The sequence below is a fragment of the Eschrichtius robustus genome, chromosome 7 (assembly GCF_028021215.1).
Source record: "Eschrichtius robustus isolate mEscRob2 chromosome 7, mEscRob2.pri, whole genome shotgun sequence".
Classification (NCBI taxonomy): Eukaryota; Metazoa; Chordata; class Mammalia; order Artiodactyla; family Eschrichtiidae; genus Eschrichtius; species Eschrichtius robustus.
In genome coordinates, this window is record NC_090830.1 from 77401077 (window position 1) to 77417553 (window position 16477).

The 16477-nt window shown below is 37.5% G+C and overlaps 1 protein-coding gene across 1 annotated transcript in view; it reads right to left on the minus strand.

Annotated features, from left to right (window-relative positions):
• Window positions 1–16477, minus strand: part of MICU1 (mitochondrial calcium uptake 1) — a 224210-nt gene that overhangs the window by 75120 nt on the left and 132613 nt on the right. The window contains exons 7-8 of the mRNA XM_068547778.1: window positions 9490–9572; window positions 3889–4086 (exon numbers count right to left, since the gene is read on the minus strand). Coding sequence (XP_068403879.1) covers window positions 3889–4086; window positions 9490–9572 — 281 coding nt within the window. The remainder of the gene's footprint in view (window positions 1–3888; window positions 4087–9489; window positions 9573–16477) is intronic.

The window sequence follows — 16477 nt, forward strand, 5'->3', positions numbered from 1 at the left end:
GACAATTTCTTTTTTGTTTCTAAATTTCAGAACGTTTTGTTTTTCTTTAGAGCTCTAAATAAGTCAGGCACAGAAACCTCATCTCAGACTAAAAGTAATAACAATCAGATGATGAATAGAAGAGTTCAGTCTGAAAGAGTGAGTTGGAACCCTGGTTGTACCATTTAATAGCTCTGCAACATTTATCTTTTCGAATTTCAGTTTCTACCTCTGTAACACCGGTATAATACTGCCAAACCCAATAGGGTTGGGCGAGAACTAAAATAAAGAAGGCATGTAATATCTGTACAATGCCTGGCTCATAGTAGGCATTTGATAAATGTTCATGGACTTTTTCCCCTTCCCTAAACACTGTGGAAATTAAAATTGACAGATAAATAGTGTTCTCTTCACTCTCAAAGCTACTGTGGTGAGAAAAAGATAGAAATAACCAAATGGAGCTATAAGTCTTCTCGATCTAAAATTTTAAAGTAGATAAGTAAGCAGTGAAATAAAACTGGTAAGAGATAAATAGAAAGAATGATGGAACTATAAAACCCATATGAAAGTTAAGATACTGTTAATCATTCTTATTTTCCTCTTGGCTGTGACGATATTATGTTTCATATTCAGTGAGGGGATAAATTACCCAAACTTTGAAAAGTAAAATTAAAAGTGTTTCACAAAAACAAAAACTGCTTCCATTTTCTAGATGTTTTATCAGAAAAATATTTCAAAATGAAAGTAAGGACTTTCAGTCATTCATCTGAGATGACCTGTTTACGTGTCTACTACACGCCAACTGTCATACTAAAGGGCAGAGGGTATACAAAAGAAGGTGAAAGCATCTGTTAAAGGCATAGTACATGCCAAGTGTTTTAGGCATGCACCACTGTGTTAGTTCACTAGGGCTGCCATAATAAAACACTACCAACTGGGTGACAAATAGCAGAAATTTATTTTTTCACAGTCCTGGAGGCTGGAAGTCCAAGAACAAGGTGTAGGCAGTGTTGGTTTCCTTTGAGGCCTCTCTCCTTGGCTTGCAGTTGGCTGCCCTCTTGCTGTCTCTTCACATGGTTGTCCCTCTGTGTATGTACACCCCTGGTGTCTGTGTCTCTTTGTGTGTCCAAATTTCCTCTCCTTATAAGGCCACCAGTAAGACTGGATTAGGGCTCACCCTAATAGGCTCATTTTAACTTAATCACATCTTTAAAGGCCTTATCTCCAGACTGGGGGTTGGGATTCAACATAGCAATTCTGGGGGAAGACACAATTCAGCCTATAAGAAACATCATCTCACTTAATCATCACCGTGTTGTATAAATGAGGATATAGGCTTTGAGAGAATAAATAACTCATCGAATGTCAGATAGCCAGTAAGTGGTAGAAAGAAAATTTTAACCAAGGTCTCGTTATGAGTACACCAAAGCCTTTGCTCTTTCTGCTATTCACACCTCCTCAAAGAATTACACATCTAGTTGGGAAGACACAGTACTGATTGATGAAACTTTGAATATGGGGCTTATTGATAAGGAGGCACTTATTCATTGAACTTGTGTATTATATGGAAAGAAGGGACTCAGGATTACTAAACATTTATGTAATAAATAGAATATTTATTACGTTTTAGGCTGGGTTCTTTCACAAAAGAGTCTATTGCTTCCCTTACAGGAGGAATTGCTGATTGTCAAACAGAACAGTCTTGGTATGTCTTGGCCCAAAGCCTACAGATGATCCAAGTCAATGTCAAATACAAGAGGGCTTTCTAGAATAAATATCTTAGATATATTCTTTTAGATCTCTTTTCTTCTGCATTTGGGTGTAGGTTATGTGCAGGTATACATGTATGAAATCCCTAATCTGCTTCATAACATTCTACATTTATCTGCTTTATAACATTCTACATTTATCTGCTTTGTAACATTCGTTGGCAATCTACACAATATGTTAGTGGGCTTTAAGCTCTATAGCATCTCAGGATAAAAGACAAAAGTCCCATGCTCTGTCTCGGGAGACTCCATCCAGGAATGACTGTCAGGCTAGATTGTGGTGAAGCAGGCATCTGCTCCATGCTCTGATAACCTTGTATTGTTGTTTAAAGTTTGTTAAAAGTACCATTCTAGCTTGTGCTTTATTCTCTAACTACGTTTGATGGATGTATACTATATGTTAAATTGTAATTACATAATTAATAAGTTAAATAATTTACACTCCTAGATTATGTTATAATGCTTCCAAAGAAGACCATTACAGGTATGCATACTAAGGCATAGGTCTAGAATCCTGGTACATACCAACTCTTACACAAAAACTGTTGGACTCCTCAAAGCCGGAAGTGAAACTCCCATGTGAAAGATGTCCTCCTTATACTACCAGGAAAGAAACAAAGACAGGCAACTGTGGACAAGTAACTAAAATATATGGGGGACTAAAGGAAGATAAGAATTATTTTAACAAGATCTGTTTGTACAAATTACTCTCGACTTTGACTCCCCTTTTCTGGTGATAAGAATGCAAACTTCACAAAGCTAAGTTGCCTCTCTTTGTTCAACTTAGTATATAAACAATTAGGCCTAGCCACTCCATTGGGTCTTCATTTTCCTATGGGGATTCTCATGTATGTGTAAAAATCTGTATACTTTTCTCTTGTTAATCTGTCTTATGTCAATTTAAGACTCAGGCCCAGGTGGAGACCCTAGGAGGGTAGAGGTAAAGTTTTGTGTCCCCTGCACTATATATACAATAAATATATAGTACTTACCATGTATTATAAGGGCTACAAGAGCCTCCTGAATTGTGGAAAACCATTATTTTGAGGTAAGTTCCTTGAATATTAATTATACCATTTCCAAAATAAACAGTACAAAAGCACATTCCAAAGTTAGATATGATTTTTAGTATGATCTATTCTTCTGCTTTTCTCCTAGAGAATGAATATTAAACAGTGTTCTTATCAGTAATGGGAATTCAGTTGTGATTTTTCAAACTGTCTCAACTGAGGGAAGTGGGTGGAAGAGGTGGGAGTAGTATATTAGAATCTCCGGGGAAAAACAGGAGAGCAGATAGAGAAGTAATATTCAGAGTTTAAAAACAAAGCAGTGCTTTTCTCCAATACTTTTATGTGTTTTTAGTCATAGTATTTAATGTTTTGAAATTTCAAGTAACATTAAGGTAGGGCATATGTTAACCAAAAACAGAGGTTGAGGAACACCAGCATAAGGGAATTTTTAATAATCAGAAGAAATCAGAGACTTCATTTTTTTGTCTCCAGACTAAAGTGCATATAGAAGGCATTTAATGAACGTTTTGAACTGAACAGACTCAGTAGCCAATTAACCCCAAACATACTTAATTCAACAAGTACACGCATAGAAAAAGGTAATGCTCTTACAGAGTTGTGTCCAGGAACTGAACACCATGATGGTCTAAACTTTAAGTGGAAAAGTAAATCCCCAAACCCAGTATGATACCTTTGTAACTCTGAGCACATATATTTTTATTTCTGACATTTTGTGTTTCCAGCTGTTACTACCTTTGTAAACTTGCATAGAAAGAGCTCCTTATTATCCCCCTCTCCTTACCCCTTTGGTGCCTTCTACACAATAAACATACATGCTCAGGTTGAGAACTGCTCTGACCCCTGAACTTCTTTTTCCTCAAGCTGAGTATCCAAAGACAACTAAGATTTTCAATTTAGACTTTTTTGGCTTTCAGTCCCAGAACAAACTTATTGTAAGACATATTATTTCCTACTGCTGTCAGGCTGTAGATCACTGATAAGGCTCAAACCAATCAGTTCTCATGGTTGGAGGTAGATTGAAAGAATACTTATAGTGCAGGCCCCTCCCAACCCAGCAGCTCTACGTGCATAAATGACGGACAGTGCCCTGAAGTCCAAGGAATACCTACTTCAAGCTTCAGAACATCGTGCTGAAGTTTACGCTGAAATTCAAGGAAGTTTTTGATTGTCAGCTTCCCCTTGAGATCAGCTCCAAAAAAGTAGGTTGTGAGGGCTGAACACAAGCCAGACTTGAGGGTGTTACCAGTTGTAGAACGATCTCTGTGACGCATTCCCATGCTGGTTTGGGAGCGAATGATGCTCTGAACCTAATGGAGAAGGAAACCCCCGTCCAGAAAAACATTACAAGGTGGAAAATATGGAAAAGTAAGAATAGTAACTGACTATCGACTGCTTACTGTTTGCCTACACTGTGCTACAATGCTCTCTTTTAATGCTCACAACAGTCCTATGAGATAAGCCCCATGATTATTCTCATTTTACAGATGAGGAATTTGACGTACACTATTAAATAACTTGCTTGAGGTCAAGTAGCTAGCAAATAATTGAACTGGTATTCTAACACACATGCTTGACACCTTTATAATTGGGATACCTTTTAAAATCTCTCTTTAGAAAAAAGTATGCATTTGTTTTAGGCTCAAAACCTCACATACAACATTAAAATAATCATCAACCTCACAGTAATACCTTCCATATCTCAGGAGACGTTTAAAAATTTCACACTTCTCACTACTGACTCTCCAGTTGTGATGAGAGGCAGTATAGCTATAGGCAAATACTTGATATCACACAGATATTGAGATAACACATTTATTAGAATGATAATGTGAAACATAAAGTTGGTATGAAGTAATTCTCCAAGAGAAGATGGGGAATTAGTTTAATCTTTGAGAAGTTTTAAATGAGCTTTTGAAAACAAACAACCCAATCCAAAAACGGGCAGAAGACCTAAATAGACATTTCTCCAAAGAAGATATACAGATTGCCAACAAACACATGAAAGGATGCTCAACATCACTAATCATTAGAGAAATGCAAATCAAAACTGCAATGAGGTATCACCTCACACCAGTCAGAATGGCCATCATCAAAAAATCTACAAACAATAAACGCTGGAGAGGGTGTGGAGAAAAGGGAACCCTCTTGCACTGTTGGTGGGAATGTAAATTGATACAGCCACTATGGAGAACAGTATGGAGGTTCCTTAAAAAACTAAAAATAGAACTACCATAGGACCCAGCAATCCCACTACTGGGCATATATCCTGAGAAAACCATAATTCAAAAAGAGTCATGTACCACAATGTTCATTGCAGCTCTACTTACAACAGCCCGGACATGGAAGCAACCTAAGTGTCCATCGACAGATGAATGGATAAAGAAGATGTGGCACATATATACAATGGAATATTACTGAGCCATAAAAAGAAACGAAATTGAGGTATTTGTAGTGAGGTGGATGGACCTAGAGACTGTCACACAGAGTGAAGTGTAAGTCAGAAAGAGAAAAACAAATACTGTATGGTAACACATATATATGGAATCTAAAAAAAAAAAATGGTTCTGAAGAACCTAGGGGCAGGACAGGAATAAAGACGCAGACATAGAGAATGGATTTGAGGACACGGGGAGGGGGAAGGGTAAGCTGGGACGAAGTGAGAGAGTGGCATGGACATATATACACTACCAAATGTAAAATAGATAGCTAGTGGGAAGCAGCTGCATAGCACAGGGAGATCAGCTCGGTGCTTTGTGACCACCTAGAGGGGTGGGATAGGGAGGATGGGAGGGAGACTCAAGAGGGAGGAGATATGGTGATATATGTATATGTATAGCTGATTCACTTTGTTATAAAGCAGAAACTAACACACCATTGTAAAGCAATTATACTCCAATAAAGATGTTTAAAAAAATAAAAAATACCAAAAAAAATACAAAAAAAAAAACAACGAGCTTTTGAGAAAGAATAATTTGGGGGACTAGCAACCATGGCCTAACTATATAAAATGAGCTTTTTGAGGCAAGTCTATGATTGATAAAGCATTTTTTTCACAAGTTCCTGCAATCTTTTCTACCTCTTAACAAGCTAAAAAAACAACTATTCAGAATAATTAAAATTGTGATATGTAAGGATAGATAATAAAGGTATATTATATAAATAAATAATATATATAGCCTTGTGGATAATGATTTTTAAATTGCCAAATTAGAAAAGCATAATACTTAAAAACTTAAGATTTGTAACAATGGATTTCCATGGTTAAGTGTCTTTTATTTGTTTTATTTATTACCTATGACCATAAGAAGACTTATTTAACACAATTTAAGAGTCTCTGGCTCTAAAAGGTAAAAGTAGGATAATGGAAAGACACAAGATGGGGAATCAGGACACACGGGGTCTAATTCTGTTGCTCTGCAGTGAAAGCACAATTTATGCAGTTCATTTAACTTCTTTGGGCCTTAGTTTTCTCATTGGAAAAGTTCACGGTTAGAGATCATTGTCTCTAAGTCTCCTTATAACTCTAGGTTAATATCATAAACGCTTCTGATTATGATTTTTTTCTGGGTTCATGTTTTATCATGTAAATAAGATTTCTTGACATTTGTTTTTCATGCACATGGAGACTTGAAAGATAGGTATACAATGGAGTTTAAAATTATTTAAGTTGAAGTTTTTTAGACATTAAATTGAAATACAGGATAATCAGTACAGTGCTGCTTCTATTTGAAGGCAATACACAATTCATTTTCTCTGCCTGGGTGTGAGAACTGAAGAATTTTCCAATAGCAGTGAACCAGTATTGAGCATCAACGTCAAGACCTGTCATGATTTAAATTTTGTCTGTCCTATAATATTGCAGCTTATACCCTTCCTATGGTGGAAATGTGTATGTTAGCTTCAAAAGTGTGGTGCTGAAGAGTGTATGTGGAAATTTCATTCCTTTCTTCTGTCTCACAACTCATACTTTCATACTAAAGAAACATTTCTGTCACAGCCTCAGGTGAATGTAGCCCAAACAGTTATGAGATTTTTAAAAAAATATCTTTTGCTAGGTTAGTTCTGTTTTATGATCTGCTATGAAATGAGTTAAAGAAAAGGATCTGGGGGCTTCCCTGGTGGCACAGTGGTTAAGAATCTGCCTGCCAATGCTGGGGACTTGGGTTCAAGCCCTGGTCCGGGAAGATCCCATCTGCTGTGGAGCAACTAAGCCCGTGCGCCACAACTACTGAGCCTGCGCTCTAGAGCCCGTGAGCCACAACTACTGAGCCCACATGCCACAACTACTGAAGTCCGCACGCCTAGAGCCTGTGCTCTGCAACAAGAGAAGCCACCGCAATGAGAAGCCCGTGCACTGCAAATGAAGAGTAGCCCCCGCTCACCGCAACTAGAGAAAGCCCACGTGCAGCAATGAAGACCCAGTGCAGCCCAAAATAAATAAATAAAATAAATAAATTTATAAAAAAAGAAAAGAAAGGTCAGAGAAAACTTACACTATTTACAGTTGAGTAATGCTTTTTAGTAATTTATGTTTATGCATGATCAAAGTGATTTTTGAAAAAGATGAATAAAAGTAATATTAGGTATTAGTTTGCTTCACACCACATTGACTTTGAAGATACACAATGATGAAATATGTGTGTCCTCATACTGGTTCTGTTTAACTTTTTTTGTAAGCTTGACAAATTTACCGTTAAGAAAATACCTATTTAGCTGGAAATCAAAGTTTGAATGTTTTAAAGCTTAGTGCACTTTCAACTTAAAAGAATTATTATATTGCCCAAAAATGTAAAATGTAGAACGATGAAGCAGAGAAACTTCTAATGAGAGCTATTCACTCCTGAACCACCTTATAATTATTTTTGTTTCTCTAAAGAGTTTTTACATCAAAATTTCTTGTGATCAATATTACAAGTTCCATCAGTTTAACAAGGCCAGTTATCAAGGGATCATATTAGATGAAATTAATACTCCTTTCTCCGTCAAGTGAGCAATGGTGGAGTGACTGCTCCAAGTCATTCAGCATTTTAACAGCAATGCCAAAAATGTTGGTGAGGATGTGGAGAAAAGGGAATCCTCAGGCACTAGTGGGAATGTAAACTGGCGTAGCCAGTATGGAAAACAGCATGAAGATTCCTCAAAACATTAAGACTAGAGCTACCATATGATCCAGCAATTCCACTTCTGAGTATTTATCCAAAGGAAACCAATCACTATGTTGAAGAGATATCTTCAGCCCCCCCACCATATTCACTGCAGCATTATTTACAATAGCCAGGACATGGAAACAACCTAAGTGTCCACTGGCAGATGAATGGATAAAGAAAATATGATACACTCACACACACACACACACTGGAATGTTATTCAGACATAAAAAAAGAAGTAAATCCTGCCATTTGTGATAACACGGATGAACGCTGAGGGCATTATGCTAGATGAAATAAGCCAGACAGAGAAAGGCAAATACTATATGATCTCACTTATATGTGGAATCCAAAAAAAAGCTGAACTCACAGACACAGAGAACAGATTGTTGGTTGCCAGAAGCAGGGGATGGAGGGTGGGCAAAATGAGTGAAGGTGGTCTAAACTTCCACTTATAAGATAAATAAGCCTTGGGGATATAAGCATGGAGACTATAGTTAACAAAACTAAATTGTATATTTGAAAGTTGCTAAGAGAGGAGATCTTAAAAATTCTTATCACAAGAAAAAAAACTAACTATGTGTGGTGATGAATATTAACTAAATTTATTGTGGTAATCATTTCAAAGTATATACATAGGTCAAATCATTATGTCATACACCTAAAACAATGTTATATGTTAACTATATCTCAATAAAAATAAAATAGTTCTGTGTAAAATAAAATTAAAAATACCAAAATAAGTTCTATTTATAATCATTTGAGGCCACCTGGTAACACCAGTGACGTGCAGAATTATGAAAAGTGAAGGTATTAGATGGACATAGCTTGCAAATTTGAATAAATATCTGTAGGTATTTTGAAACATTTGTCTCTATGCATTTCTTATTTAAAGATACACTATTCCTGATACTTTCTCCCACTTCCTTTTTGCCCCTTTACTCATTGTGAATACAAAAATGTTATCTGAATACAAAAATGTTATCTCCCACATATATATTTTTTTCTGTTTTGAAACCACATCTACCAATCATAATAATTATACCTGGAGAGATACTATGGCCCTCCAAGAACAGAAGTTTGATGGAAATGTAATCTCTTCCTAGGATTCAGAAGAAACTATATACTTTTATGGCTGGAACCTGCTACAGTAAAAGGCATCGTACCATTTTTCCTTCTCTTACAGAAATCCTTTCAGAACATATGTCATTCATCCTTGTATTCTGGAACTGCCTGGCACAAAGGAGCTATTTAATAAATGTTGATTGAATATATGATTGAATAACCACAACTTAGCCTCTCAGCATTAGAGTCTAATTCATGTTGGGGAATCAGAGCACCATTGACCTTAATAATATGCTCAAATAATTCCTTACATTTAGAGTAAACACAAACAAAAAACCTCACCTATTAAAAGTGGAGATAATTCTGAAAAATGATACCTTAGGTACTTCAAAAATTGGATAGCATCAGAATATACTGACCAAGGCCACAGTAACTCCAAGGCACATGAAAATGTGTTAAATATTAATGTATTCAAAGGAAATTTCCAGGAAAACTTACCTGTTCAAACTCCTCCATGTCTACTTCTCCATCTCCATTCAAGTCAAACATCTTGAAGGCAATTTCAAAATTTCTCTGAGGAGCTGCAAGTTAGGAAGGAAGGAAGGACAGGAGGGAAGGAGGAAGAAAAAAGAAAAATATTTAGAAGGTATCGACCAAAAATAATCATTCCTTTAAGAAAAAAAGATAAACATTAAAATGTAATATCAAGGCACAGAATGCCACCATATGTATCTTAATCAACCTTTTAGCAATAGTCCTTAAAACCAAAAGAGAATTTTACCATGGCCAGTAAAGATAGCACTTGTCTATCTTTGTGTTTCAACATTCTCTTAAATACTTCAGCTTTGCTTTCTTAGAAACCATCCTCTCTTAACTGAATAATATTAATGTTGTTCTGTTACTTAAATATAGTGTTATTTATCTGGGCATGAAAGTCTATTTGGGGTGAGATATACTGCTGCAAAGTAAGAAGCTGAAACTCTAAGTCTTTGTCTTGCCTCTTTAAAACAAGCTAGCTTTCTACTTTGTTTTTTCTAGTCTCTCCACTGTAAGTACAATCAGGAGTTCAGTGGATATCATTCTGCCAACAGGTTATTATCTACACCGCTCTACTCAATGTCACTATAGCTCTGTGGTAAGGCAGAAAAGCACACTGTCAGCTACCCAGCCCCCTATTTTAACCATGTCAGCTGGGTACACAAATTACTAAGCAAAGTACACTTAAATGTTTAAAAAACAAAATGAAAAGTGCAAAGCTTGAGAAGACAATATATATTTTTTCCCTTAAGTGAATGATGAAAGTGTTTCAAGACTTCTTTAATGTTCCTAGGTTAATCAAAATAAAATTAATATATTTGTGCATTAGGATAAAATATAAATAGAACAGCCCTCCTTCCTTACCAATGCTAAACGTTCTAGTAAAGAAAACTAGGGACTTCCCTGGCAGTCCAGTGGTTAGGACTTGGCACTGTCACTGCAGGGGCCTGGGTTCGATCACTGGTCGGGGAACTAAGATGCCACAGGCCACGTCGCATGGCCAAAAAAAAGAAAAGAAAACTAAGTCGTTTACCTCCTTCCTTTGGTGCTTCAAATTTATATAGCTATAGAGAATAAATCGAAATAAAATTTCCTATATATCCTAATACTACTGAATTAAATTTTCAGTTAATATCACTTTTAGTAAAAAAAATAATAATAATAATTAAAGATTATATGTAGACAAAAGAGTAAAAAAGGGCTTAGTGTATTATGCATTGTTGTAGAGAGTCCATATTCCCATCATGTTCATGAATTTGTCAGTATCAACACTTTCTAGGCTTAAATTCCATTTTCAGCTAGCCAGACAACTAGGTGGGTAAGTTCCTGGTTTTTAGTTGCCTGGTGAATCATGTGCTTGTCAGTTTCCAATTGCCTGTTTCACTTGATAATGTCTTCCAACAGGTTTGCTCTTCTTAGGTCACCAGTATGATTGCTGAGAAGGATTCAGTCGGGGGGATTAGATTTTCGTATATTTATTGTCACTTCTTAAATTATTCCTACCTGTCTGGATGCTATCTTTTACTGAAGAGTTACTATGTACCAAGCATTGGGCTGGATAATTTTAAGCTGTTATCTGATTTTGTATTCTCAATCTTGAAAATTTTATTTCTTTCTTAATTTTTTTAACAGAGTAGGAAATTGGGGCTCAAAGTCACTAAATGACTAGCTCAAAATCACACAGCTAATAGGCAGCGGAACTGGTAAGTGAACCTAGGTCAACACTGACTCCAAAGCCCATAAATTTTTCATTATGTTCCACAGCCTCCAATACGAAGACAGTGGTACTTAAAATAATAAACCAATACTCTTTATTCTGGTATGTTTTGACTTAGAAACAAAACAACCAAACATGACTCACTGGTTATGTCAGTCTCTGCAATAGCTCAGAGTTTCAACTGGTCCATCTAAAGGATTTACCTGATATCAAAGAAACATTGCATGTGCAGAGCTCAGTAGTTTAAGCTTGGTTGCACTCATAGGCATAGACAACATCAGATTCTCTGATAGACTTGTCACATATTTTTAAAAATTCTAAATATGAATTTCTTTAAACAGGAGTGCCTCCCTGTTCTCCCCTATTGTCTCAAACTTGGCCCACTGCACTCACATACATTATTTGCCTAATCCTTAAAGATACTTGAAATTGTAACAACTGCAGACAATATGAGGTCACTGAAAGTTTTAAGTGGAGGAGTGCCACAATCACACAGGCATTCAGAAAGAATTTCTCTGGCTACAGTGTGAAGGATGAGTTGGAAAACAAGAACCAGCCTCAGAGAAGATCATAAAAGCTCTTGTAAATGTTGCAAATGTGAACTGAGGTGATGGCAGTGGTCATGGAAAGAAGGAAAGGTATCTGAAATAACTTGAGGCAGAAAGTATATAACTTAATGATTAATTAGCTATGATGAGTTAAGAGTGAAAAAGGCGGACAGCATGACTGGCTTAGGCTACCAGGTAGCCTGCATATCACTAATCAAGAGATAAAAAGAATAGAAAAGGTTTGAGGAAAAAAATGAATTCAGATAGGACCTGCTGAATTCAAGGAGTCCACAGCATATTCAGATGAAAATGTTCAGGAGATAGGTGGAAATATGGGTCTAAAGCTTAGAAGAGAGAGGTTAAAGCTGGGAATCATTAGCATAAATATGTTAGCCGCAAAGACCTGAAATGAAGTTGTCCATGGAGAACTGAAGGTTGAAGAGAAGGGTAAAGAAAGGGTAGAATGAGTTGGAAACCAATATTTAAGGTGAAAGGAAAGAGCGAGGAAGCAGTGACAGAGGAGGCGGTATCACAACATCAAGAGAAATGTGGTCCAAATGAATAGAAATAGGGAAAGATCTGGCCAGAAGCAGTCAAAGTGTTGCTACTCCTGAATTAAAGCAGCATTCTCATTCCCTATCTCCACTGATTACAGAGGGGACACAGAGTTCTTAAAATTTTAGCTTTATCATGATCTGTTATTCCTACTGTCCTGTGAGTTCTGTGACGGCATATGCCCAGTCATTTAAATGACTGAATGAGTTATTATGGCAAATCATACTTATATATTCTCCTACAACTAAGGTTAAATTCACTTTACCAAACAAAGCACATCCTGTACTGCTTGAGGTTTCTATATCTTTTTATCCTGGCTTACTCCCAAACAGAGTATCTGCTTTATGTGAAGCGACTCAGAGTGTTTATTAAAGAATATGTGCTGACACTTTCAGGCTGAGCTCCTGTGCCCTGGTCACTGATAATGGCAAGTCAGGGCAGCAGCCGTGCACACTCTCATTTAGGCCTTAGCAGTGTATCAGGCAAGGTCCTTCAAGGAGTAGTTCTCTCAGTCTATTCAATCTTCATCTGCTGACCACGTCAAAGCACTTAAGTAAAAAACCAGCTTGCGGGCTTCCCTGGTGGCGCAGTGGTTAAGAATCCGCCTGCCAATGCAGGGGACATGGGTTCGAGCCCTGGTCTGGGAAGATCCCACATGCCGCGGAGCAACTGCGCCTGTGAGCCACAATTACTGAGCCTGCGCGTCTGGAGCCTGTGCTCCGCAACAAGAGAGGCCGCGATAGTGAGAGGCCCGCGCACCGCGATGAAGAGTGGTCCCCGCTTGCCACAACTAGTGAAAGCCCTCGCACAGAAGCGAAGACCCAACACAGCCATAAATAAATAAATGTAAACACCCTCCTCTCACCCCTGCTGATCCATCTCCTATCCCTATAATTAAAAAAAAACAAAAAAACAAAAAACCAGCTTGCTTTAAGTGAAACATGCTATACAGGAATATGCTGCTAGGCAATTTTCTCATACTCCCCTGTCTCCCTTTAAATGTAGGCTTTGGAGTAATTTTTAAATCTAGCTGCTCTGGAAAGCTAAAGGTGTCTTGAGTTTACATTAATTCACAACCTATTTCCATAGAAAGGTAGAGAGGAATTCTTTTGAATTCCAGGCTGCTTGTAGAGTGACAGTGAAGCTCTGCTCTGCCCGCTCCTTGTGTTAATGGCTTAATCTACTTCCTGCACATCAATTTCTAAAACAATTATACATTGGAACTGATCAAAACAATGGAATTCTATACAAAGTTCATCACTATACATCTTTTACTCATAATTCCATGATAGTCTTTGCTATAAGTAAATGGAGATACATTAGATCTGTTCTAGTTAAGAATAAAACATTTTTACATTATTCTATCATTGACAATAATGACAACAGCAATAACAACTCTAGACTTGTTCAAAGCACAGTAGATTTTTCTACATTGTTTTAGTAATAAGAAAAAAAAACGTTTTTCTATGTGTGGTAAGTCAAATAATCAGATAGCAACAACACTACCTGTCTCAAGATTTTCATGACTTTCACTTATTTTTCTTTAATAGAAATGCAAAAGACTTGGGCTCTAATTCTGGCTTTTCCACAACATAATGAGTCATTATGCCTTAAATTCTCTTTTGGTAGTACTGACGGAATGAACAACAACAAAAAAATGGACAGGTTATAACATCAACAAGTTTCTTATTTTCTTTTTTTTTAATAAATTTATTTATTTATTTATTTATTTTTGGCTGTGTTGGGTCTTCGTTTCTGCGTGAGGGCTTTCTCCAGTTGCGGCGAGCGGGCACCACTCTTCATCGCGGTGCGCGGGCCTCTCACTATCGCGGCCTCTCTTGTTGCGGAGCACAGGCTCCAGACGCGCAGGCTCCGTAGTTGTGGCTCACGGGCCCAGTTGCTCCGCGGCATGTGGGATCTTCCCAGACCAGGGCTCGAACCCGTGTCCCCTGCATTGGCAGGCAGATTCTCAACCACTGCGCCACCAGGGAAGCCCAGTTTCTTATTTTCTGTTGGTTTGATTCTCCTACCACAAAATTCCCACCTCTACCATTCCTGTTTTAAAATGATGCATAGGACAAATGAGGTAATTAATATGCAATATCAGAGAACTCTGAGTTAGAAAAAAACTTCATATAATATGACGCACCTCTCTTCAATGATGAACCTGCCTACTGAATTTATAAGGATGATCACACAGCCTCTGATTATTTCTGAGAGGGAGGTCACCACTTCTGCGGTGTAACCATTGTTGGCCATATTAATTGAACTTTTTTCCTCATGCAGAGCCCAAATCTAATTCTTTGTAGCTCTTACAAATTGTCCTAATTTAATTTTCTAGAGAAATAAAAAAATATAACTGCTTCCTCATATATGCTGGCCCTCTGAATACATAAAAGCATAGTGTCATGTCTCTACTAAAGGTTTCTCAGAACTTGTTTCCAGAACTTCAACATCCTAATAGCCCTCTCTGGGGTACTTTAGATGGCCAATGCCTCCCATAAATGCAGTATTCTAAACATAGTTAATTCTGGAATGACTTATCCTTTCTAGTAACAATAGGACTTCTTCTTTGCAGACTAATATATTAACACTTTTCTTATATGAGGGCTTAGTGTCTTGTTTTCTCACATTAGGCTTGGGGAAAGGAGAAGAAAAACCTGCAAGATGAGGTTTCAAAAAAGTGCCCCTCTCTCAATTCTTCTGAATTCCTCAAGGTATGATGCCTAGGTGCAGCCTGGAAGAATCTTTCTGCCCTTTTTACACAGAGTGGAGAAAAAAAGTTCCTATGGTATGATGCATTGTAGTTGTACTATAGCATTTCCTTGGGATGATTTAGCTTCCAAAGAAGGGTGCTACATTAAATGAAAATGTCCTAAGAATTTTTTAAAAACATACTTAAGCAACAGCAGATCAATTTTCTTTTCAATGACCTAATTGCCTTCTAAGTCTGATTTGACTTCTGTTAGTAACTATTTTACAGGTACTCTTTGATAATCTATTAGTCTCTTCAGCATTTTCTAATGTTAGGTTTCATGATAAGAGCCAGTCTAACATTATACCTAGTAAAAGGACTGCAGATATTTGAAAAACAGAAGACTTACAGCATGATAAAAGATAAGGACAAAGTCAAGGAATATTTCCTTTCATAAAGCTATGTATCTTATTTAATTTTTATACACAGTTAACTTTGTATACAGGTGTATTTATGTGAAGCAAGGCATAGCATGAACAATATCAGTGGCTCAAAAATTTAACAATTACACTTTCTGCATCAACTCAGAAGTCCCATAGTCAGGCTTGCCCTCATCATTGTCTTGTAGAATTATCTATTGACCAAAACATCCACTATTAATCATGCCATCTGAAGTCAATGGTGATGATGAGAATAACTATGGCATTTTGCTCTGAAATCAGGCAAATGATTATTCTTGAAATGCAAGATCTGAAATGGCAAATAAAAAAAAATCCACATCTACTATAATTGGTTATAGAAGACACTGTGTTATGATATAAAGTTAAAATCAAGGTTTTCGCTGTTGGTTTTGCTAGAATTACAATTTAAAACACTGTAGGGACTTCCCTGGTGGTCCAGTGGCTAAGACTCCGTGCTCCCAATGCAGGGGGCCGGGGTTCGATCCCTGGTCGGGGATCTAGATCCCACTTGCCACAACCAAGAGTTTGCATGCCACAACTAAAGATTCTGCATGCTGCAACTAGAAGATCCCGCATGCCACAACGAAGATCCCGCGTATTGCAACTAAGACCTGGCACAGCCAAATAAATACATAAATATTTTTTAAAAAACACTGTAGGGGCTTCCCTGGTGGCGCAGTGGTTGAGAGTCTGCCTGCCAATGCAGGGGACACGGGTTCGAGCCCTGGTCTGGGAAGATCCCACATGCCGCGGAGCGACTAAGCCCGTGAGCCACAATTGCTGAGCCTGCGCGTCTGGGGCCTGTGCTCCGCAACGGGAGAGGCCACGATAGTGAGAGGCCTGCGCACCGCGATGAAGAGTGGCCCCCACTTGCCGCAACTAGAGAAAGCCCTCACACAGAAACGAAGATCCAACACAGCCATAAATAAATAAATAAATAAAATTTAAAAAAAAATAAAAATAAAACAAGATA